This window comes from Sciurus vulgaris (assembly GCF_902686455.1).
Source record: "Sciurus vulgaris genome assembly, chromosome: 5".
In the NCBI taxonomy this organism is placed as follows: domain Eukaryota; kingdom Metazoa; phylum Chordata; class Mammalia; order Rodentia; family Sciuridae; genus Sciurus; species Sciurus vulgaris.
In genome coordinates this window covers 50,897,984-50,924,814 of record NC_136465.1, presented here as the reverse complement: position 1 = coordinate 50,924,814, position 26,831 = coordinate 50,897,984, and the positions used below count along the sequence as shown (strand labels likewise).

The 26,831-nt window shown below is 37.1% G+C and overlaps 1 protein-coding gene across 2 annotated transcripts in view; it reads left to right on the top strand.

Moving 5' to 3' along the window:
* The window catches only part of HOOK3 (hook microtubule tethering protein 3), a 162,601-nt gene that overhangs the window by 243 nt on the left and 135,527 nt on the right, over positions 1 to 26,831 (top strand). For both annotated transcript variants that reach the window (XM_079140616.1, XM_079140618.1), the window contains exon 2: positions 10,622 to 10,707. In XM_079140616.1, the coding sequence (XP_078996742.1) occupies positions 10,622 to 10,707 (86 nt within the window). The remainder of the gene's footprint in view (positions 1 to 10,621; positions 10,708 to 26,831) is intronic.

Below are 26,831 nucleotides of genomic sequence, written 5' to 3'. Positions count from 1 at the left end.
TTCCGGGGTACCCTCACGCTTTTCCCGGGGGTCGAGCGCCGAGGGCGGCGGTGCCGTCACATCCGGGGCCTGGGGCGGGCGGAGCTGAGGACGCTGGTACGGGCCGCGACTGCACCGCGGCCCGGCCGGGGTCAACGGGGCGCGAACCGGATGGTGACAGGCGCCGCCCAGGGTCCGAGAGAAACTTGCCCTGCTAAGGTGTTGGCTGTTCTTCGAGTGGAAACCGGCCCGGTGGAAGCTAATGACGGGGTGCTGGCGACACTGTAATTAGGATTGTTTGCAGCAGCGGCGGCGCTGGCGTTCTACTCTCGAGCTTCTTGGGACACCAAAGCGGTGCCCCGGCAGTCTGTAGAGGCTCTCGGGACCCCTGGTTATGACGCTTCTCGCCTTTGTTTTAACGTTCACGAAGTATAGAGTGTAGCCCCTTGAGCGATGAGCCCTGCCCACTGGAATATAAAAGAAATATTTCTAAGCGAGTTAGGAGAAATATGAAGAGGAACCAGGGGCAGAGTATTCAAAATGCCAGAAGCATTGAGCTATTAGAAAGTAAGCGATGTGCAGGTACTTATAAAAGGTATCAAGATAATTTAAGTAAAAGTGTGAGGTATTTGGGGAATCAGCAGGGGAATGCAAAGACATTTTGGGGCAACCTTGTGGGATTGTAATTTGAAATTATTCCAGTAAAAGTGTTGGGTTTGATGTCAACAGTGCCTGTAGTAGCTCCTTCAAGAGCTGGACAGTAAACTTACATGTTTCATATTCTGGTGGTGGCTACAGGGGTATGCAGAACCATAGGATAGACCAAGTATCCCTTTCGGGAGCATTTGTTTTACTTGTTGCTGAAGATGTTAAATGTCCTTTCTACAAGAACACAAATGTATTTATGGAGGCTACTATAGTATTTGTATTAATTTCATTTATTTATATATTCTTTGGGTGCTGGAGATTGAACCCAGGGCCTCCTGCATGCTGAGCATGGGCTCTATCACTTAGCTACAGCCCTTAGCCCTTTGTGTTAATTTTAAAGGTAAAACACATATTAAGGAATTCTGTTGTGGTGCCTTGGGTTACAAGTTAAGATTCCTGGAGTATATACATTCCTATTTCCTGTGCAGGGGCATTTTGCTGAAAAGGTTGGAGAAGCATCTCCTTGAGTTAGTTTTAACAAGTGAATGAAAGTAATGTCTGAGGTTTTTATAATTTGGCTACATCATGAATCAAATTATGTCTTTCTAGAGTCCAGAATATATACAATGGTAGAATATGATGTATTGATAGTTTTTTATTAAACCATTCTCGAGTTTTCAGATTGTTTTTAATAATATTTAGTTAACATACAACTAATGGTTACAATTTCAGGCAAAAAGATAGGCTTCACTGCTGAGTTTTAGAAAAGAGGATTTTGATAAGTTACATGATGTGGGCAAGATTTGATTAGGCAGGGAAGAGATAGATAAAGGAAAGAATTAGTAGATTCTTTGATTCGGTGGAAGAAATAGATTTGCAAAGGTTGTAAACAGAAGGGTGAAGATCTTCAGAATTTCAGTTGTTGGATTTGTACAAGTCACTACTCAGTACAGCCTCCCATAATGTTAGAAAAAGAAGCAAGAAGACAGATGAGGAAGCTAATTGCATCTGAAGTGGTGCTACATTGTTTAAAATCTAGAAAGAAAAGTTATGAAAATAGAGATGTATTTGAATAGCATCTGCAAAAAATAATTAATAATAATAATGGTGCAGTTATTTGAGTGAGAATCCTTATAAAAAGAGGAAAGGCAGCAAATTTGAAGGGCTTCTAACAAAACCATACAATTTAAGAGAATTGTCAGGTATTGTGGAGCACACCTGTAATCTCAGCAGCTTGGGAGGCTGAGACAGGAGTATCCCAGATTCAAAGCCAGCCTCAGCAATTTAGCAAGGCCATAAGCAAATTAGTGAGACCCTGTCTCAAAATTAAAAAATAAAAAAACAGGCTGAGAATGTGACTCAGTGATAAAGCACCTCTGGATTCAATCCCCAGTCTCCCCCACCACTCCCAAACAAAAAAAATCTGTTTAGAATTGGATACAGTGTTAGAAATAGGAATAATCCACCTTATCAGCTGCAGGGAGGTCACAGAATTTGGTATTATAGACTTTCTGAAATGTCACTGGAAGCCTCATCAAAGAAAAGATCTGCAGAAGATTAGAGATTATGGATGACAAAACCACATAGGTGCTATTTTCAGATTCACAAACATTTTAAAATATTGTTTATTAAAATGTTTCAAAGTAGAGTTTTAATTCTGGATTCTCTTTTGTCTGTTATTATAAAAAGATTAAACATGTGAACAGTGTTTGGGGCAGCTGAACTTGTAGGTTTAGTCTAATAGCACTTCTATCTGGAGGTCAAATGCTGAACACAATTCCAAAACCAAATATAAAGGAAAATGTACACAATAATACTCTAAAGAAAGAACGACCATTTGGAATAATTAAACTTCTAGACAACTTGATTTTGTGTGTGTGTGTGTGTGTGTGTTTTAGCACACTGTAGTCTAGAAGGTGGCTGCAACACTTAGCAAATTCAGATAGTTGTCAGTGATAGAGAAATCCCAAGAACTGACAGTGCAGCCTGGTGATTCAGTCTTTGGGCTGACAACCTTGTGTATCTCCAGAACCTGCATGTTCAGTTATTGAAGATCAGATTTATGGTCCTTAATAGCAAATATGAGATTATTTTAATTATGTAGCATATAATTTGAGACAGGAGAGATATATGTAATATATTTGAGAAATTCTTCCACTCAACGTAAAGTAAAAGCTCAGACTTTTATAAAGGATATAAAGGAATGACTTTTAGTCACCTATGCAGAATACACTCCTGTGAAACTGAATCTTGTTGCTTCAAATGCTGGATAAGTCGCCATTGTATCAGAGAACCCAAGAACTGCATGTTTCAAATTTTTGTTGAAAGAGGAATGTTTATGAAAAGACAAAGTATCATCCTACCAGTGGACAACATCTTAAGCTTAAATTCCAAATTGGTTTATGCAGTCAAGCAAGCTCAGCAGGGTGTGCTTAAAAATTTCTGCTGTACCTCCTCTCCCTTCTCTCTGAGTCAAATGTATTCCTACCGGTTAGAAACAACAACAAAACAAAAACCTCTCCTGCCTATTTTACTTGTCAAACCTAATTTCTTGAAAGGTACATGAATTGTATTTCTCTAGGTTTTATGTATTATTTCATAATGCTGGGGATTGCACCCGATGCTTGCACATTGTAAGCACACTCTCTGCTATTGACCCTCATCCCCATCCCTTTTCCCAGGCTTTAAAAACTGCTAAGAAAGACATTGTTGATGTTAAGAAGTTAAATGAAAAGAGAATCATCATATAGGCTTGCCTCACTTCTGGGAAATCCAGAAACCTGAACATATCCTTATTGTTTTCATGTTATTATTTAGAAGCCTATAAAATGCCTACTAGTGTATAGGATTAGGAAGGGTATCTCTTCCATTCCATTGTCTCTCCTCTGCCAACTCCAGCCTACCTAGAACTTTGATCTTTGATGAGAGTAAAGAAATTTCTGATGTGAAGAAGAATTAAAGTACTCAAAGAGAGGGTCGGTAAAGCATGGTAGTTCAGAATATAGCTTCTAATCTTAGCCTGCCTAAGTTTGAATCCTGGTTTTAATTCATAATGCATTTATGTGTTTCAGTGCATTCATATTCATCATTAATATTACCAACTCCAGAAACAGATCTCATGCATTAGCATTGAATCAGCATTACCTGGAATATTTTTTACTGCTTTTCCCAGGGCCAGAGTTGCTAATTCTGTAGGTCTAGGGCCTGAGATTTTGCATTTCTTACAAGTTCCCAGGTGATATGTCCTTAGTGACCTGGCAACCGCATTTTGAGAACCATTGCTCTGGAGCAGGGTTTTTTTTAACCTTATTGCCATTTGACATTTTGGATTGGATAATGCTTTGTTGTGGGCACTCCCCTGTGCATTGTAGGGTATTTAATAGTAACATTGATTACTAAATGTTACTAGTACCCACCTAGCTGTAATTGCCAAAAATGTCTCCTAGGGAACAAAATCACCCTTGGTTGAGAACCACTGCTCTAGAGGTGTTATTACCAGGTGATCTTATGCTTTATTTCTCTTGCATTTGTGGAGGTAAAGGAGGGGGAACGTGGTGGAATTAAATGTAGTTATCTTTCAATTTTACTGTACTGCTATCCTGAAATGACCTACAGATGTTAGCATAGAACTGGAGGTGATAGTTTTTTTTTTTTTTTTTTTTTGAGGATTCAGACTGAATTTTAATAACTACCCTTGTCAAAGTGTTTTGGCTTTTTTTGTGCATGAATTACAAATGGATCACAAAGTACATGGGACTGGAAGTGTTCTAACTTAACATTTTTCTTCTCACAACATGGGCCACAAAGATACTAATAATTGAAAGAAGAGGAAGGCTGCTAAATCAGAATCTTACAAACTTTTAAAAAACTTTTTTCAAGGAAAAGCAAACTGTATGTCCTATCAGATAGGTTTTTAAAAAACATGTAGATGATCCACATACCATAAACTTCATCCTTTTAAGGGGTACAATTCATTGGTTTTATTATAGAGAAAATAATCGAGTGTTCCATCTTAAAAATCAAAATGGAAATTTAGCTTTCAATGAATCCTAAGAGAAAAACAGATCAAGTCTTAGAATTAGATCTCTTGTTTTTAAAAATTACTTGGTTTATTGAATTGTTTCTTCTGATTGGCCACAGGCAGTTTTCTCATCTTGTGTCCTAGGTGGGGATAGAGCTGAATAATAGCATTTGCTTGCAAAAGACCCTTGGGTTCCCTTCCCAGCCCACAGGGGTTTAGAGAAAAGAATAATCTTATATCCTTGAGAGCTTTAGATAAGAGGGTTCCAAATATTAAGCCAGTGTCCAGCTATTTAAGATTATTTGATGAGCTTGTTAACATTCCTAGCACTGGGCACTGTGGCTCATACCTGTAATCCCAACTACTTGAGAGGCAGGAAGATCACAAGTTTGAGCCATCCTGGGCAATTTAGAGAAACCCTGTCTCAAAATTTGGAAAAAAAATTTTTTTAAAAGTTGGGGGGAATGGATCTCAGTGGTAGAGTGCCCTGGACTCAATCCCCAGTACCAAAAAAAAAAAAAAAAAAAAAAAAAAGATTTTCAGGCTCCAGTGCGGGTGTGCACACACACATTCTGATTTAGTAGCCAGGACTAAGAAGTGTGCATTTTTAAAATGAAAATGTCCCAGGTAATTCTCATGTATACCAAGTTTGGGGACCATTACTTTACATTTCAGAATATCTAATGCATACTTGTTTTCTCATTCATGCCTCAAACAACACACCCCTCTAGAAGGTATTTTTCCCCAATCTTTACATGGAAAAACTGAGATGAAATATCTAAGATTATATACCAATTTAGAAGTAAAGTTGGGGATTAAAATTAGTTCACTAAATTTGAAGAAATATTCGCACTGTAGGCTCATTCTGTGTGGGACATTTTGGTAATGTTAGTGTCAAAGAGATAAATGAGATGTGGTCCTCACTGTTGCCCCACTTTCCTTCTAAACCTATAAAAAAGACTTTTTTTAAGTGGGCTATTAATTTATCAATGCTAAAATGCAAGCAAGTACTAATTTATTTTTGTCATTAATACATTATGTAATGTCTGATAATGTGGTAATGGAGGAAAGTTTAAAATCAGTTCCTGCAGATGATATATATTTGTTTCATTTATTCATTTGCTTTTTTTTTTTTTTTTTTTTTTTAGATTAGGTCTATATCACCCCCAGGCTGGCCTCGAACTTGCAGTTCTCCTGCTTCAGCCAGCTACATAACTGGGACTAGAGGCATGTACAACTGTGCCTGGCTCATTTACTAATATTTTATTAGTGCATGCATTAGATTGGGAGCTTCTCGCCATCCTCCCAAATATTTGCCTAAGTAAAAACTACCTTCTCTGAGGATCTTTAAGATAAGTCCCTTGGCCTCTGCCATTTAACCATTATTACTCACGGACTCTTCTTTGTAAAATTTGAAGAAGCTATGACTCTATTGTTAATAGTTCTGTTTTAAAAGGTATTATAGATGGTGAAAGGCAGAGAAGTAGAATTCTTTCACTATTAGTAAGAGTAAATTGCTACAGTATTTCAGTTTTAGTCAGGATTTTCATGCTGTGAACAAAGGACCTGACTAGAAAAATTTTAGAGAAGGATTTTCTCTAAAATTTATTTTGGTGCTTATGGTTTTAGAGGTCTCATTCCATAGATGGCCAACTCCTTTCCTCAGGGCCTGAGTCAAGGCAGAATCATGGTGGAAGGATGTGGTAGAGGAATGCAGCTTAATACTTTACCAGCAAGAAACAGCTCTGCTCAACAAGGATGAAATATAAAACCCAAGGGCACGCCCCAAGAACCCACTCCTCCAGCCACACCCTACCTGCCTATAGTTACCACTAAGTTAATCACTACCAGGGGATTAATGCACTGATTGGGTTAAACCTTTTAAAACCCAATCATTTTATCTCTAAACTTTCTCGAATTATTTCACACATGAACTTTTAGGGGACACCTAATACCTAAACCATAACATTTCGCCCCTGACCCCCGAAAGCTCATGCCTGTCTCACAATGCAAAATATACAGTCCATTTTCAAGAGTTTCCATAGTCTTAGCAGTTTTAGCATTGCTCAAAGGCCCAAGTCCACAATTCCACTGAGACTCAAGACAAACTCTCAGTATGAGCTCCTGTAAAAATCAAAAACAAGTCACACATATCTAATATATGAAAGTACAGAGTAATCTTTTCCATTCAGAAAAATAGGAGCATAGAAAGAAGAGATGGTACCAAAGCAAGACCAAAATTCAGTTTGTCGGACAAGTCCTATAGCTTCATGTCTAGCATCTGGGGCACGGGGCATTCTAATGTTCTCTCCAAAGGGCTTGTATAACTCCACCCCTATGACTTTGCTCTTTGCAGCCCATATGGCCTCTTTTGGCTTGTCTTTGCTCAATTCCTGCAGTTTTCCTTGATAGATGTCCCATAGTACTGGTATTTCTGAATCTTGGGAGGGTCTCTTCTAGCTCACGACCTAAGTTGGGAGGGAGTGGGTAACTGTTGGGAGTTGTGGGCTGGCTGTGAAATAAAAGCTTGAAAGTAGTATTACAAAATAAACACAGAAGACAAGAAAAATACTAAAAGCAAGGGTGGAATGGGTGGATCAGACCTTATGGGTCTGACCCTAACAAAGAGAAAAACCTGTGCTTGTTTTATTTATAGTGGTACAGACCAAAGGGGAACAGTAGGAGCTCCTTCAGGAAAAAATAAGATAGGTATGCGGGGAGAAAAAGGTTGTTTGGAGCTTGGCAGCTTATGCCCATCTTCAGACAACTGTGTTTAAACCTGGGACTATGAGTTAAGGCTGGGTGCCAGCCTGATCTGGGCTTTCTCAAACTGGGAATTTTACCCAGGAGTTCCCAGAAAAGCAGCTTTCCTGCCTTAATGGCCTAAAAAATACCCATAGTTTATACACAGCTTCCACAGGCTCCACTGCTGCTTCAGGTTCCCACTCACATTTCTACGCCTTGCCCTATAGGTATAGACCGCAGGGACTCTGACCCTACCACACTGCCTTGGCCTTCCAGACCTTCTTTTGAAATCTTGGTGGAAGCCTCCATGACCCCCAAATTCTTGCATCCTGCAGTCCTGCAGAACCAGAACCATGTGGTAAATGCCAAGATCTGCTGCCATCTTGAGCAGCAGCCAAGCCTCCAAGGACGATGGCTGCAGCAACCTCTGAGTGCCTGAGTAACTGGGCATGTTGAAAAAACTTACTAGACCCTCTTGTGCAAGTAGGATGCCCCACTGGTTTCTGCTCAAAGGAATTTTTAGTTTTACACTCTTGAGCCTGAGATGGGTGTGTTCTTGCCAATTCCTGAGACGCCCTCAAGCCACCTTTGATATCATCTCTGGGCAGTCTTTATTTAGCATTTCTTTAGTTACTATAATGTCTTTTTAAAAATTTTATTTTATTTTATTTTTAGTTGTAAAGGGACACAATACCTTTATTTGTTTTATGTGGTGCTGAGGATCCAACCCGGCACGCCACACATGTGAGGAAAGCACTCTACCACTGAGCTGCAACCTCAGCCCTGTGACTGTAATGTCTTTAACAACACACACATTCCTTAACCCCAGTTTTAATCAGTTTTCTGACCAAACTGCAAGTTCTTCAAATCTTTCTGCTTTGTTTTCTGTTCCTGATTATCAAAATAAATTGGCTAAAAGCTGTCAGCAATAACCATGCTATCCCCTGAATGCTATGCTGCCTAGAAATTTCTTCCACCATATTAAGAAGTCCGTCACCTTTAAATTCAGCCCCACAGAAAGTCTCAGGACATGGGCAAAACGCAGACAACTTCTTAGCCAAAAGGCAACACAAATGACTTCTAGTCCAATTTCTATTAGAGTTCTCCTTTTCCTCTGAAACCTCTTGAGCTCCATGTTTACTGTGCACAGGCTTTTCAGCATTCTGGTTTTCTGAGCTCCCACCATAATCGATTGCCCTTTAAGCTCCACTTACAACAGTCTAAAACTTTTCTAGCATGCAATGCTAAACTTTGCTAAACTTTTCAAAGTTCTTCCCACAAATTCCAGAAAGCTCCAAAAGCTTCTGAATCACAATCAGGTTAGTCACAACAATGACCCCACTCCTGGTACCAATTTCTGCTTTAGTCATCTCATCCCCTGCTGTGAACAAAAGACCTGACAAGAACAATTTTAAGGAGGTAAAGTTTATTTTGTGGCTCACAGTTTCAGAGCTCTCATTCCATAGATGATCAACTCTGTTCCTTGGGGCTTGAGGTGAGGCAGAACATCATGGCAGAAGGGTGTGGTGTAGTAAAGCAGCTCAGGTCATGATCAGGTAGTAGAGCGAGCTCGCTGTGCTCAACAACAACAAAATATAAACCCCAAAGGCATGCCCCCAATTTCTCACCTCTTCCAACCCCACCCTACCTGCCTACAGTTATCACCAAGTTAATCTTTATCAGGGGATTAATGCCCCAATTATGTTAAACCTCTCATAACACAATCATTTCATCTCTAAAGTTTGTTGCATTGTCTTACTCATGAGCTTTTGGAGGACACTTAATATCTAAACCATAACATTTATTTATCAAAAACCTTAAACTGTGCTGCTGAGTGTAGTGATATGTAACTATAACCTGTGCTGCTTGGAAGACTGAGGCGAAGGATTGTGAATCCATCCTGGGCAGCATTGTGAGACTCTACCTCAAAAACACAAAACATGCAAAACTTTAGAATGGGCATATTTTTGACCTAGCAATTTTGGTTTTTTTAACCTAGTAAATAAATATGGTCACCTGAGTTTCATTTCCTGTATTTCCATTATTGCTTCCTAGTTTATCCTCATCTGTGTTAATATCTAAATCTTACTAAAATGCATCTAGTATCATCTTTATACAGTTTAAATCTCATGACTTCACTTTTCTGCTTAAAATCCTTTGCTTACTACCCATTGCTCTTAGGATAAAGTTCTACTATGGCTCACAGAGCTTTTGATGATAGAGTTTCTTTCTTTATTCCTGAGATTTGCTATTTCTGTGTTCCATCTTTTCTTACAGTTTGAGAACTTCACTCTTTATGCCCAGTTCATACTAGGCTTTTAATTTCTACATTGTATCACACTTTTACTTATAAACTGCTTGCTGTTTACACTTCCTATAATACTGTTGCACTAAATTATAAGGTCTAAAAAGAGGATGGCCTATGTCGATTCCTAGTGATTTATTTTCTTCTAAATCCACATTGGACTACTGGATATAGTCATTGTTGGCTCAACTACTTTTTCTTACATTTCTTAGCCACATCCTGTGGACAGTATGAAGTTAGTTCATATTCACAATATATTTGAAATGAAAGTGAACTGAATGCCTAACCTAACCTATATAAAGATAGGTTATATCTATCTTTATAAAGATAGATATAACCATCTATATAAAGATACTTTGGCAATAAGTAATAGAAACCTAAACCTGTCCAGCCATAACCAAGAAAGAAATTTATCTCACACAATAGGAGATTTAAGGTTTTTTAATTCAGGGGTTCAGTTTTTACCCCAAGCATCTAGTTCTTTCTCTTCCTCCTCTCTGCTTTCTGTTACCTTCACCTCATTGTAAGACTAATTGCTTTAGTATTCAAAAGATGACTGCTAGCAATAATTGAGGCAACACAGACTTGCTCATGTCAATAGAATGACTTTTCTCTCCCAGAAACATCTCTGTGTATCTATTTATTCCAAATTGTGTTTACCCTGTTTTTCCCTTAGTCACTGATAAAGGGGCTAAAGGTACCATGATTTTCTTAGATTGATTGGGGTTAGAAGGGATGTTGGGAAGTTGGCCAGTCTACCACAGTTTCTGTCTTAACAAAATTAAAATAATAATCTATAGGAACGTTCCCATAAAGGAAGAAGTTTCCAGTTGTTTTCTTTTAAAAGATGAGGTAATCACCCCCTCAAAAAAAAAGCTCAAGAAATCTTTTATGGTTAATCATAGAATCTTTTTTTCCTTCAGATCCAGACATTTAATGTGGATACACCATGCCAGACCGTGGAAGATTTAACGAATGGGGTTGTGATGGCCCAGGTTCTCCAAAAGATGTAAGAATAATCTTTATGTATGTTGTTACGCATATGTATTAGATTGAAAACATGAATTAAAAAAATGAGTGTTTATTGGTAAGCTTTCTGTCACTGTGACAAAACACTTGAGAATCGATTTATAAGGAGGAAAGATTTATTTTGGTTCACAGTTTTAGAGGTTTGAGTCCATGGTTGGTTTTCCTTTTGCTGTTGGGCCTGCAGTGAGGCAGCACATCATGGTGGGACTACAAGGTAGAGAAAGCTGCTCACTTCATGGTGGCCAAGAAGCAAAAGACAGACAAAGGGGCAGGGCACCATCCCCAAGGACCTAACTTCTTCAAGTAGGCTTCCACCTTGTAAAATGTTTCTACCTCCTTCCAATAGTGCCATAGTCCAGGGACCAATCCTTTAACACAATGGCCTTTTGGGGAGAACATTTCAGATCTAAATTATATTAAAGTATTTACATAATGTGTTGCATGTGGAGTGAGAACTGTAAGCAACAATGATAATTTTTTGTTGGGGGAAGTACCAGAGATTGAACTCGGGCATTTAATCACTAAGCCATATCCCTAGCCCTATTTTGTATTTTATTTAGAGACAGGGTCTCACTGAGTTGCTTAGTGCCTTGCTTTTGCTGAGGCTAGCTTTCAACTTGTGATCCTTCTGCCTCAGCCTCCTGAGCCACTGGGATTACAGGAACAATAATTTTGATGGCATGTACTTATATAGTACATATTAGGTATAGATTGATTTGTTGTAAATTTCATTAGGACTATAATTGTTATAATACTCCAGTTCATATTGGTGACCAGATCTTGCCATCGTTGAAGGATCTAAGAGACTTAATTTCCTCTTTCTCTAGGATTTTACTTAATTGTTATCCCTGAGGCCTTCTCTGTTCACTCATATAAAAGAACAATAGCCATTTCCCTATATTCTCTATTGTCCTTGACCTTTTATTATTCTCTGAAGTATGTAATATCTGATATACCATATTTGGTTGTTCTCACACACACACACACACACACACACAGTGTACGTGCATCAAGGAGCTTGTCTTTTCACTGTTGTGGCCTAGTAACTAGAACAATGTCAAGTTTTTGATTGAACCATGTGAAAATACCTTTTTTTTTTTCTCCTCATCTGAAGTGCCAGGGATTGGACCTGGGGCCCTTGCGCATGCTAGGCAAGTGCTCTCCCAAATGAGCTATTTCTTTTTTCTCTTTTAATTTATTTTTATTGTAAACAAATGAGATGCATGTTGTTTCCATTTGTACATGGAGTAACAGCATACCATTTGCGTAATCATACATTTACATGGGGTAATGATGTTTGAATCATTCTGTTATTTCCCCCCCACCCCTCTTTTCCCACTATACAGTCCCTCCTTCCTCCTTTCTTGCACCCCTCCCACCCCACATTATGTGTCATCACCCGCTTATCAGTGAGATCATTTGTCCTTTGGATTTTTGAGATTGGCTTATCTCACTTAGCATGATGTTCTCCAATTTCATCCATTTACCTGCAAATGCCATAATTTTATTATTCTTTATAGCTGAGTAATATTCCATATGTATATGTATACATATATATATATATATATATATACACCACAGTTTCTTTATCCATTCATCAATTGAAGGACATCTAGGTTGGGTTCCACAGTCTGGCTATTGTGAATTGAGCAGCTATGAACATTGATGTGGCTGTATCTCTGAAGTATGCTGAGTTTAAGTCCTTTGGGTATAGGCCGAGGAGTGGGATAGCTGGGTCAAATGGTGGGTCCATTCCAAGTTTTCTAAGGAATCTCCACACTGCTTTCCAGAGTGGCTGCACTAATTTTCAGCCCCACCAGCAATGTATGAGTGTACCTTTCTCCCCACATCCTCTCCAACACCTATTGTTGCTTGTATTCTTGATAATCGCCATTCTAATTGGGGTGAGAGGGAATCTTAGGGTAGTTTTGATTTGCATTTCTCTTATTACTAAAGATGGTGAACATTTTTTCATATGTTTGTTGATTGCTTGAAGATCTTCTGTGAAGCGTCTGTTCATATCCTTAGCCCATTTGTTGATTGGGTTATTTGTATTCTTCATGTAGAGTTTTTGAGTTCTTTATATATTCTGGAAATTAGTGCTCTATCTGAAGTATGAGTGGCAAAGATATTCTCCCACTCTGTAGGCTCTCTCTTCGCATTGCTGATAGTTTCCTTTGCTGAGAGAAAGCTATTTAGTTTGAATCTATCCCAGTTATTGATTCTTGCTTTTATTTCTTGTGCTGTGGGAGTTTTGTTAAGGAAGTCTGATCCTAAAGCCAACAAGTTGAAGATTTGGACCTACTTTTTCTTCTATAAGATGCGGGGTCTCTGGTCTTGATTTCAAAGTCCTTGATCCATTGTGAGTTGATTTTTGTGCAGGGTGAGAGATAGGGGTTTAGTTTCATTCTGTTGCATATGGATTTCCAATTCTCCCAGCACCATTTGTTGAAGAGGCTATCTTTTCTCCATTGCATATTTTTGGTGCCTTAGTCTAGTATGAGAAAATTGTGTTTATTTGGGTTTGTGTCCGTGTCCTCTATTCTGTACCATTGATCTACCTGTCTATTTTGGTGCCAATACCTTGCTGTTTTTGTTACTGTTGCTTTTTAGTATAGTTGAAGTTCTGGTATTGTGATACCCCCTGCTTCACTCTTCCTGCTAAGGATTGCTTTAGCTATTCTGGGTTTCTTATTCTTCCAGATGAATTTCACGATTGCTTGCTCTATTTCTGTAAGGTACATCATTGGGAGTTTCATTGGAATTGCATTGAATCTGTATAGCACTTTTGGTAGTATGGCCATTTTGACAATATTAATTCTGCCTATCCAAGAACATGGGAGATCTTTCCATCTTCTAAGGTCTTCCTCAATTTCTTTCTTCAATGTTTTGTAGTTTTCATTGTAGAGATCTTTTACCTCTTTGGTTAGATTGATTCCCAAGTAATTTAATTTTTTGAGGCTATTGCAAATTGAGTTGTTTTCTTCATTTCCCTTTCAGCTGTTTCATCGCTTGCGTATAAAAATGCTTTAGATTTATGTGTATTGATTTTATAGCCTGCTATTTTGCTGAATTCATTGATGAGGTCTAGAAATTTTCTGGAGGAGTTTTTTGGATCCTCTAAATATAGAATCATGTCATCAGCAAATAGTGACAGCTTAAGTTCCTCTTTTCCTATTCGTATCCCTTTAATTTCTTTAGTCTGCCTAATTGCTCTGGCTAGAGTTTCTAGGACAATGTTGAAAAGAAGTGGTGAAAGAACCGGGCTGGGGAGATAGCTCAGCTGGTAGAGTGCTTGCCTCTCAAGCAGAAGGCCTTGAGTTCGATCCCCAGTACCGCTTAAAAAAAGTGGTGAAAGAGGACCTCCCTGTCTTGTTCCCATTTTTAAAGGGAATGGTTTCAGTTTTTCTCCATTAAGAATGATGTTGGCCATGGGCTTAGCATAAATAGCCTTTACAATGCTCAGGTATGTTCCTACTATCCCTATTTTTTCTAGTGCCAAACGAGCTATTTCTTCAGCTCTGAAATTACCCTTTTTTTATGAATCAAAATAGATTTGAGCAACCTCTCCAGGTTTAGTTTGTTATTGTGAATACTCATGATTGTTGAGTGACTTAATGAATGGAATATTTGTTTGGGATACATAAAAAATATCTGATTCTTCTATATTACTTGCAATATAATAGTTGTAAAACTTATATGAATGTCAACTTTTGACCTAGGACTTTTTAAAATAAAACTTTAGGGGCTGGGGCTGTAGCTCAGTGGCAGATTGCTTGCCTAGCATGTGTGAGACACTGGGTTCCATCCTTAGCACCACACAAAAATAAACGTGTAAAATAAAGGCATGCTGTCCATCTACAACTACAAAAATTTTTTTTAGAAAACAAAATAAAGCTTTATGTGTGATTTGGGGATACTTTTATATTTGGAAGCCCTAAGTACTTGTGAGCCTAGAATTTCCTGTGGTTCTGTTGAGAATCAGAATCATCATTAAGTGAATTCTTGGTGTAAATTTCCTTTGTAGTAAGCTAAAGAGTTGTGCATCTGAGAAGCAACTCAAATGCCTACATTTCAGAGAATATCTTTGTAGCTTTATTTGAAAACTGTAGCCTGTTTTCACTTTCTTCTATAACATGCATAGCACATTTCTCTCCAGATATACAAGCACAGTTCTTATTTTCATGTTCACTGCTGAGGGGTACCCTAATACAATTTAGTTTTCTGATGGGTGAGAGTTCCACAGAACTTGTTTTGTTTTGGTACCGGAGATTGAACCCAGGGGTGCTTAATCACTGAACCACATCTTCAGCCCTTTTTTATATTTTATTTAGAGACAGGGTCTCTCTGAGTTGCTTAGGGCCTTGCTGAGTCACTGAGGCTGGCTTTGAACTCTTGAACCTGCTGCCTCAGCCTTAGCTGCTGGGATTATTGGTATGTACCACCATGCCTGGCTGGCTCACAGAATTTCTTATTAAAAATTATTTATGGATGTGTGGACCTAAGTGAACTTTCCCGATATGTGTCAGTAAATGGATTTTTTGCCTCCACTAATTTGTTGGGATTTCAGTCACCTGTAGAAATCAGAAGAAAGAATAAATAGGTGTGTTTTATCAAACAAGATGTACAGAATAAGACAAGGATGTCTACTCTAGCCATATCTATTCAAAGTAGTACTAGCAGTCCTGACTAAACAGTAAAGAAACATGTGAGTGGTTTGTTGACTACATGATATTATGTGTAGAAAACTCTTAAGACTTCACCAAAAAACTGTTAGAACTAATAAATGAATTCAGTAAAGTTGCAGAATACAAATATCAGTTATTCTCTTTTACATGAATTATCTGAAAAAGAAATCAAGAAGCAATCTCATTTATAATAGCAAAAACAAAAACTTAATCAAGGAGGTGGAAGAGTTGTACACTGAAAACTATAAAGCATTCATGGAAGAAGTTGAAGAAGGTTCAGATAAATGGAAGATAGTGTATTCATGGATTGAAAGGATTAATATTGTTAAAATGTCCATCATAGATGGTCCCAAAGCAATCTGAGGTTTTTGGTCTCATCAAAACCCCAATATCATTTTCACAGAAAATAGAAAAAAAAAAAATCCCAAGATTCATATGGAACTACAGAAAACTTCTGAATAGTGAAAGCAGTCATAAGATAAATAAAGCTGGAGGCATCACACTATCTGATTTGAAGCTGTAGTAATTAAAATAACATGATACTGTCATTAAAAATAGACACATTGACCAGTGGAACAGGATAAAGAGCCCAAAGTTGAACCTTCACAGCTGCAGATGGTTGATTTTTCCACACAGGTGCCAGAATTACTCAATGGGGAAAGGACATTCTCTTCAATAAAGAGTGTTGGGAAAACTGATATCCACATACACAATAATTGGACCCTTAATTCTCACACCATATACAAAAGTCAATTCAAAATTGAAGACTTATAACATAAGATCTGCAACTGTAAAAATACTAGAAGAAAACAAAAAAAAAAGGTATGATATTGGTTAGGGCAATATAATAATAATAATAATAATAATAATAATAATAATAATAATAATTGATTTTGACCCCCAACGCTCAAGGCAACAAAAACGAACATAGGCAAATGAAATTGCATCAAACTAAAATCTCCTGCATAACAAAGGAAATAGTTCACAGAGGGAAAAGACAAACCTATAGAGCAAGCTATACTTCTGATGGGGGTAAATATCCAAAATACATAAGGAACTCAACTCAATAACAAGAAAACAAATCAGTTTAAAATTGGGCAAAGGGCTTGAATAGGCATCTCTCTAACAAAGTCACACAAATGGCCAGCAGGTTGTGTGTGTGTGTGTAAATCCTCAGTTTGACTAATCTCAGGGAAATGCAATTTAAAGCCACAATGAGGTATTACCTGTTAGAATGTCTGTTACCAAAAAGATGAAAGAGAGTGTTAGTAAAGATGTACAACAAAGGGAATCCTTGCATACTGTCGGTGGGAATGTAAATTCATTCAGCTGTTATGGAAAATGGTATGGAGGTTCCTAAAAAAATTTTAAATGAACTTTCATAAGATCCAGCAATCTCATTTCAGAGTATATATCTAAAAGAAATGAAATTAGTATGAAGAGACACCTGGATTCCCATGTTCATTGTAGCATTACTCATAACAGCCAAGATAGGAATCAACCAGGTGTCCATGAATGGATGAATAGATAAAGAAAATGTGTATTTGCACAGTGACATACCCTTTCATCTTTATAAAGAAGGAAATCTTATCTTGTGCAGCAGTGTGAATGAATCTGTGGGACATTGTGCTTAGTGAAATAAGCCAGGCACGGAAAGACAAATACTGCATGATTTCACTTACATGGGGACTCTATAAAGCATTTGCATTCACAGAAGCAGTGTGATAGTTGAATGATGGTTGGGGACAAGGGAACCAGAAGTTGCTGATCAGAGGGTACAAAGCTTCATTTAGACAGGAGAAATGTTTTTTAATGTTTATTGCACAGCACATTGTAGTTAATAATGTATATATCAGAATTGATAACAGTAAATTTCAAATGTTCATACCACAAAAAGTATTTGAATAGATAGATGTTAATTAACTTGGTTTGGCCAGTCCACATTTTGTATGTAAATATATATACATCTACGTGCATGTATATATATATATATATATATATATAGCATTACTTTGTACCCTGTAAATATATACATTGTAATTTGTCTATTTATATTTAACATTTAAAAAAATTTTTTTAGATGTTGATATACCTTTATTTTATTCATTTAATGTGGTGCTGAGAATTGAACCCAGTGCCTCACACATACTAGGCAAGCATGCCACTACTGAGCCACAAACCCAACCCAATAATTAACATTAAAAATGAAACAGAATCATAATGTACATTGGTCTATAGTGACTGTTTTTACCTACCAAAGTTTTGTGGGCATATTTCTCAGCAATATTTAGTTTTCTACTTAATTTTTCCAAATGTCTCTCATTTTCCCCCCTATTTTAGAGATATATGACATACAGAAACATGTACTATAAAAAGGGGTAAATTTGTACATTACTATAGGTTATGTATGTGTGTCCCCTTGTTACCACCACCCTAATAGAGAAAATTTTACTACCCTAATGGCTCCCTCATAGTCCATATACCTTACTCCAGAAGATAGCTATGATTCTGATGTCTGCACTATTATAGGTTCTGTCTGTTCTTGAACAGCTTATTAAATGGAATCATGCAGTGCCCATTCTTGTGTGTTTGTTTTTTCATTCATCATCTATGAGATACATTCACATGTTTGGATAACATCTACTTTATTTTAAATCATTGTACAATAAGCCCAACCTTATCATCATTGAATTACTTCTTTGTCAGTTGATATTTAATGAATGGCTACTTTGTGTCCAGCACTGGTGATACAAGAATGAGCTACACAGACATGGTATCCACCCCTGCAGAATTTATAACATGGAGAAAAATATTAATTGAACTCTAAAACAAAATGGCAACAGATGCTACAGAGACCACCTATACAGTGTTATTAAACTTCTAAAAGTATGAATATTTATCTTAGTCTAGGAAGTCATGAACATTTTTATGTGAGTAAATAAAGATAAATTAATTCTGAAAGATAGTAAGAAATTTAGCAGAGTAATGTGCATATGCAGAGTCCCTGCAGGTTGATGAAATATGGTAAACACTACTATGGGAAGAAAGATTTGGTTGGCAATATGCAGGGGGTATTGTGCAAAATAAACTGTAGCCAGACCATATAGTCATGTGTCTTTATTCTACGGATGACAGAAGGAATTTAGGGGCTTTTATGGGGAGGACATGGGGGTTAACATAATTGGATTTAAATTTATATTTTGGCTGCTGGTATAAAATTAACTGGAAGGGTTCAGGGTGATGAGGGATGATTAATTGGAAAGAAATTTGTAGTAATTCAGAAGGAAGATGAAAGTACCTTGGAGTAGGAGGTGGCAAAGGAGATGTAGACAGATGAATTCAAATGATACATAAAACCAGCAGATTTCATAGTTCGTATTGGGTAGTGAGTAAAAGGGAGGTGTCAGTTGACTTTTATGTTTCTGACATGCAAATACACAGAAGAGGGTACAAGTCCCTGATGTGGGAACACTGAAAGAGGATCTGTTCTGAAGGAGTGCTGGACATGTTATGAGTTTAATTTGGGGAACACTAATCCTGAGTGGTATTGAGACATCAAGAGAAAATGCCATGTTGGCAATTGGCTATACAGGTCTAAGTTAAGAATTCTTGAGTCTAAAGTAGTGATATCTATGTGGGCCTCTGAACTGAAAACATAAATGCATATTAAATCAACAAGGGGAGATTATTAGGGTAAAAAGAAAAAAGTTATTGGTTAGAGTATAGACCTAACAGGAACCAGAGTAGGGGAAAAATCTAGAGTATGGGAGCTGGTAAGAGGATTTTACTGAAAATACCAATCCTCCTTCATTTTGTCTGAGCTAATGAGTAGAAATAATACCATTTTGTAGTCTTTTTATTCAAACATTAATAGATCTAAATATGCTGATTATCAGAATAATTTTTTCTCTCCAGTCTTTTAAATCATTTTCTATTTATTTTACTACAGTTTCTTAAAGTTTTAAAAAATGAGCAGAAAATTAAATGATTTTCTATATTCGGTCTTCCCCCATCCCACTATGAGCATACCACACTGGAGTGATATATTTATTACAGTGAGTGAACCAACATTGTCACATTATCATCACCCAAAGACCATAATTTAAATTTGGTTCACTCTTAGTATTGTACATAATATGGGTTTTGACAAATGCATCTTATATAGTTAGTCTACTATATATAGTATAATGCAGAAAAATTTTCCTGCCTTAAATATCCTCCATGTTCTGCCTTTTCATCTTTATCCCCGAACCCTTGGCAACCCTGATCTTTTTCTGACTCCATAGTTTTGCCTTTTCCAGAATATCTTATAGTTGAAATAATATAGTCTATGACCTTTTTAGATTGACTTATTTCAGTTGGAATATATATTTAAGGTTCTTCTGTGTCTTTTTGAGGATTGATAACTCATTTCTTTTTAGAGTTTTAGTCTTTTTTTCTGTCACAATTTCATTGAGATGAAATTGACAATAAATTTGTGTATGTGTGTATGTATGCTCTGGGGTTTGTACACATGACCTACCATTGTGTTACACCCCAGCACCAATTTGTATGTTTTAAAAGTGTATAATTTGATAAATTTTGACCAGTGTTGATTCCTGTGAAACTATCCCACAATCAAGATAATGAATTCTATCACTTCCAAAATTGGCCTCATGCCCCTTTGTTACCTCCCCTTTCCTGTCATTCTTTTTCCATCTCCAATCTACCACTGATTTATTTTCTGTCCCTATAGGTTAATTTACACTTTCTAGAATTTCATATTAATGGGCACACACACTATTTTCTTTTTTTGGAGAAAGGAGGTGTAGCTCTTCCAGGTAATGTAATTATTTTGAGGTTCATTCATGCCTATGTTAATAATTTGTATGAATATCTTATGATTGACTATGCCACAATTCATTCATCTGTTAGTAAACATGCAGATTATTTCCAGTTTGGGGTTTTTACAGTTAAAGGTGCTTGAACATTAGTGTACAAATCATTGTATGAACATATACTTTCATTTCCCTTGGATGAATTCTACCTAGGAATCATATGATATAGATCATACGGCAAGGGTGTATTTAGTATTTGAGAAACTTCCAAACTCTTTCAAAAGTGAATTTATAATTTACATTTACATAGGCAGTTGAAGAGTTTCCATTGCTTTAGTCTCACCAACACTTGATAAGGTCAGTCTTTAATTTTAGTCATTACAGTGACTGGCAGTTTCAATTTGCATTTCTATAATGATTAATGTTGAGTATCTTTTCATGTTTGTCATTCATATATCTTCCATGATGAACTGTCTGATATAATTGTTTGTTTATTTTTTGCAATACTGGGATACTTTACCATTGAGTTATATCTCTAACCCATTTTATTTTGAGACAGGGTCTCACCAAGTTGCCAAGGCTGTCTGCAAACTTGTAATCCTTCTGCCACAGCCTTCTCAGTTTGCTGGATTACAGGCATGCACCACCAAGCCCAGCTGTTTTCTTAAATTTAGAATTCATGTACTGTAAACAAAAGTCCTTTACCAGATGTACTTTTTTTCCTTTTTCCTTTTTTTTTTTTTTTTGTTGTTGTTATGTATTCATTTATTTTGTGTTACTGGATAGAACCCAGGGGTGCTTATCCTGTTTGCCCTGCCCTTCTTTTTCTTTTTCTTTTTTTCTTTTTTTTTTTTTTTTTTAATTTGAGAGTCTCAGTAAGTTTGCCAAGCAGGCTTCGAACTTTCAATTGTCTTGCTTAAGCCTCTCAAAATAATGGTATTACAGATGTATACCACTAATGCCCTGCTCTCAGATACACATTTAAAAATGTATAATATTTTAAATGTATTTAAAATGTAAAATATTTAAAATGTAAATAATGTAAAATTTAATGTATTAAAATGTAAAATATTTTAAAATATTTTCTTCCAGTCTGTGTTTCCCTTTTCATTTCTGTAGTGTCATTTGAGGAACAAACATTTTAATTTGATAGTCCTACTTTGATAGTCCTATTTTGTAGTTTGATTTTTTATTGTATTAAATCTTCCCAAACCCATATCATTAAGATTTTTCTCTTTGTTTTCCTTGGATGTTGCATAGTTTTAGTACTTAAATTTAGATCTGTGATAAATTTTGCATAAGGTATAAAGTGTTAAGGATAGAGTACTTATTTATTTGCATTTGTTGTTGAAGTATATTGCAAAGATTCCCACATTCAGAACTTTTGTTGTTAAACTGCTAATGATTTGACAGACCTCCATGGATGATTAGATTTTTGTTCACTTAAATATTTTCCTCTAAAACTTAAGAGTCACAGAAAACTATCCTTTTACATTTGTGCATCAACAAATACAACAAACACAAGTGAATTTTTTTAAAAGTCTTTAGGGAACTGTGATTGTTTGGATAATATTATCTAAACCATTTATAGATTTAACTTGAGTGTTTATGCCAGAAAACCTGTGATTTTTGGTAATTCTAGAGTGCCCAAATATTTTACCCTGATCTCACTTTGGTTTTCTTTGCCTTCTTGCTCTGGAAGAAATCTGGTTTTCCCCTAACAACATTGCTTCTGCAGACTTCACAAGGAATGACTGTATTTCTCTCATAGGCTTCCTAATACCACTTTACTCTATGGCGGTGCTCCTAAATTTGACTTCTAGATCACTTCCCAATTTTCCTCGAAAACCCTGTAATTTTGAATTTTGAACATCATCTCCTACCCCTTATTGTTCCTGTAATTCTGTTTCATTTCCATTTTGGATCCTGGCTTACTGTCTCTCTTTCCAATATTACGTTTGTCTAAATTCTTGATGATTCCAATATTCACCTACACATGATCCTTCATATCCTTGCCTGTCAGCTGCTTCTTCATTTATCTTCGGTCCAGTTTCAGCTATCAGTTCCCATAGTCATGCCCTATACCTCATGATATAATAACATATAATCCCTCCATAACCTTAGTTTTACTATCTGCTGTTCTCTTAGCACTACTTCTTGCCCTTCCATTTTATTTGCTCTGGAACCAAGATTCCAATCATTACATTGTTTCCTACCAGAAGGAACACTGTCCTTCATCTCCATGGGGTGTGTGCATGTTGGTGCTCTCTTTCTCTCTCTCTTTCTCATTCATTCAGCTGAGACTCCTTGGTCAGTCATGATCATGCCCTTGTACATTTCAGCTTCTTTGTCCCTCCCATTTATTTGTATTTATTTTACAAAACCACAGTTCTGGTTCTTATGTTTTGCCTCTTCTACTGTTCACCAGTGCTACTGAACCTGACTGTGGGGTGGGGGCATGGGGAACAACACAAACATACTGATGGATCTGTTTCTTACCATGAAATCTTAAGTGTTACCCACAGTTGTACTCTATTTTTCTAGTTCTTCCACTCTCCTGCTCTTCTATGTGGCTGCTTTACGGTTACTTCAAATCTTTAGTCTTATCTCTCATCATCATCATCCTCATCTGATCTTACAAGATAGGATTCTACTTCTGAGAAAGTTGAAACAAAGAAAATTTCCATAGGAAAGATGACTACATTTACCCACTTACCAGCATCTCTTTGATTTTTGCCTTGCTGCTTGTTACCACACATGATCTATAATGTTGAGCAGTGGATTCTCTGTTAAAGGTAGGACCTGCATTTTGTATATTGGACCCCACTCTCTCTCACCTACCCAAGATCATCACTTTACCCATTCTCCCCCCCTTTCCCAACCTTATCAATTTTCTCTCGTCACTGGATCATATCCATTACCATGCAAGCAAACTCTTGATTTCTTTTATCTTTAAAAATATTTTTCCTGTTCTTCTGGCAGACATTATTCCATTTCTTCTCCCATTTGTAGCAAAACTCCTTTAAAAATAGTGTGTACCCAACTGTCTGAATTCTTTCCCTCTTTTCCTACCACTGTATTAAAACTGCAGTTGTTATGGCTTCCAATTATCTACATACTGCTAATTGTAGTGGTCTAATCTCAGTCCTTATCTTAAACTGTCAGCACTGTTTGTTTTTGCAGTACTGTGGATTGAACTCATGCTTGGCAAGTTCTCTCCCACTGAGCTATATCCCCAGCTCTTTCAGCATCATTTGATAACACTCATCATACTTTTTATCATCTTGTAACACTTTTTAGATTTGGCTTCCAGGATGCTATAGTGATTGTTGTTGTTTTTAGTAAGTTATATTTGCTGCTTAGAACCTTACATTGGTGTCCCATTTCACTCAGAGTAAGAGCACAAAAACTTATGATCGTATTTAAAATCCTAAGTGATACAGGGTACTTATTACCACTCTGACCTCATTCACTAGCATTCTTTCCCATAGAGGCTGCATTGTTCATTCTCAGGCCCATTGGGCATCTTCTACTTTGGGGCTTTTGCATGGCCTTTCCCGTGGTCTTCACTGACATTTGTCCACTTCTCAGTGTAACTACCCTGACCACCTTTTTCTTTTTTAAAATATTTTTTTAGTTGTACATGGACAGAATATTTTTATTTTATTTCTATGTGGTGCTGAATATCGAACCCAGTGTCTTACACGTGCAAGGCCAAGTGCTCTACCACTGAGCCACAACCCCAGCCCCATCACCATGTTAAATGTTGGCACTGCCCTTGTACTTCATATCCCCTTATCCTGTTTTGTAGATGTTAAGAAAATGTTTGCTGAAGAAGTGAATATGGAGTATACAATTTGACATGATTAAAAGGAAGCACCTTTATCTTCTTTTAGTGAATTTATTTTCTTTTAGTGAACCTTCAAGGATTAACTATTCTTGTTTTCCATCAACAATTTTAGGGATGCCAATTGGGTATCCTATAGTTTAGTTTAATTCTAATATTACCTGAAGTAGGACAGACTTGACAAATTAATGTCGTCCTCCAATTCTGAGTTAATGCAGACCTCACATGTGAAAGTTAAGACCTCAGAGCCACAAGACAACCACCACTTCAGATGGCAACTAGGAATAGAGTTCTCAGTGCACCTGTACTTTATCCTGGCCAACTACAAATTCAGTTGGTCCCATGCCCTCCTCCCCAAAGTTTGATAATTTATTATAGTAACTCAACTCAGGAAAGCACTATACTTAACAATTGCAATCTTATTAGGAAGGGCATAACCCAAGAATGACACATAGGCAAGCAAGTGTACTGCAGAGCTTCCATAACTCTCTGGGTGCATCCTCCCTGTATATCAGTGTGTTACCAACCCAGACACTACCAGAACTCTGTTGTTTACAGTTTTTATTTAGTTTTATTACACCTGGCATGTTTGAAATCATTGGTGATGTAATCGACCTCAATCTCCTTCCAAAGGTCAGGACTGAAAGTCCCAACCTCTATAATCATGTGACTGTTTCCTCTGGGACCAACCCCAGTTCTGATGCTATTGTGAATTGCCTTATTACATAAACTCTGATGTGATTAAAAGGTTCTGATGAATTATAAGAAACTCCTGGCACTTAGGAAGTTCCAAGGATTTTAGAAGATCAGGCTAGGAAAAAGGATAAAGATTATATATTTAGGGGAAAGGGTGCTAGGGATTGAACCCAGGAGCGCTTTACCACTAAGCTACATCCCTAATTCTATTTTTTTATTTGAGACAGGGTCTTGCTGAGTTGTTGAGGCTGGCCTCAAACTTCTGATCCTCCTGTCTCAGCCTCCTGAGTGTCTGGGATTAACAAGTCTGTGCCATCGTGCCCAACTCAAAATATATTTTTGTTATACCAGAACCACATGCCAGTTGAAAGAGTAAGGTCAAAATGAGCAAGATGTGCCCCTAAGCGCCATCAATTTTTGTTTTCAAAGCTCAAAAGGATGGAAAAAAACGGATAAAACCAAATAAGATAAAGATTAAGTGTTGGACAATGGTGAAATGTCTCAAATGGATACTTTGTTTTCATAGTACTTACTCTAAGCTGTCTGTACTTGGAGTCTATCCCTTATGTGCTTATTACTTATTTTGGCTCACCGCTAAGGTAATTTCTGTATGTGAAATTTATTTATTTTTTATTAATTTGTTTTTAGTTTTACAGACTGCATTTTGACTCATTGTACACAAATGGGGTACAACTTTTTTTTCTATCGTTGTACACAATGTAGATTCACACCGTTCATGTAAACATACATATACATAGGGTAATACTGTCTGTTTCATTCTGTTATCTTTCCATCTCCCACCCCCTCCCACCCCATTTTCCTTTACACCATCCAGAGTTCCTCATTATTCCCACCACCTGCCACCCCCCCTTGATCTATATCGTCATCCACTTATCAGAGAAAACATTCAGCCTTTGGTTTTTTGGACTTGTCCTATTTCACTTAGCATGATTTTCCAACTCCATCCATTTACCAGCAAATGCTATAATTTTATTCTTTATGGCTGAGTAATATTCCATTGTGTATATGTACCAGTTTCTTTATCCATTCATCGATTGAAGGGCATCTTGGTTGGTTCCACAATCTAGCTATTGTGAATTGAGCTGCTATGAACATTGATGTGGCTGCATCACTGTAGTATGCTGATTTTAAGTCCTTTGGGTATAAACCGAGGAGTGGGATAGCTGGGTCAAATGGTGGGTCCATTCCAAGTTTTCTGAGGAATCTCCATGCTGCTACCCAGAGTGGTTGCACCAATTTGCAACTCAATCAGCAATGTATGAGTGTGCCTTTTCCCCACATCCACGCCAACACTTATTATTGCTTGTGTTCTTGATAATAGCCATTCTAATTGGAGTTAGATGAAATCTTGGGATGGTTTTAATTTGCATTTCTCTAATTACTAGAGTGATGAGCCCTTTTTCATATATTTCTTGATCACCTGTATATCATCTTCTGTGAAGTGTCTGCACAGTTCCTGAGCCCATATATTGATTGGGTTCTTTGTATTTTTGGTATAAAGAACTTTAGGTTCTTCATAAACTTTGGAGATTAGTGCTATGTCTGAAGTGTATGTGGAAAAGATTTTCTTCTACTCTGTAGGCTCTCTTTTCACATTATTGATTGTTTCCTTTGCTGAGAAAAAGCTTTTTAGTTTGAATCTATCCCATTTATTGATTCTTGCTGTTATTTCTTGCACTATGGAGGTCTTGTTAAGGAAGTCTGGTTCTAAGCCAACATGATGGAGATTCGGGCCTGCTTTTTCTTCTGTTTAGTGAAGGGTCTTAGGACTAATTCCTAGATCAAGGATCTAGAATCCATTTTGAGTTGAGTTTTATGCAGGGTGAGAAATAAGGGTTTAATTTCATTTTACTGCATATGGATTTCCAGTTTTACCAGCACCATTTGTTGAAGAGGCTATCTTTTCTCCATTGTAAGTTTTTGGTATCTTTGTCTAGTATGAGATAACTGTACTTATGTGGGTGTGTCTCTGTGTACCATTGGTCTACCTATCTAGTTTGGTGCCAATATCATTTGTTACTATTGCTCTATAGTA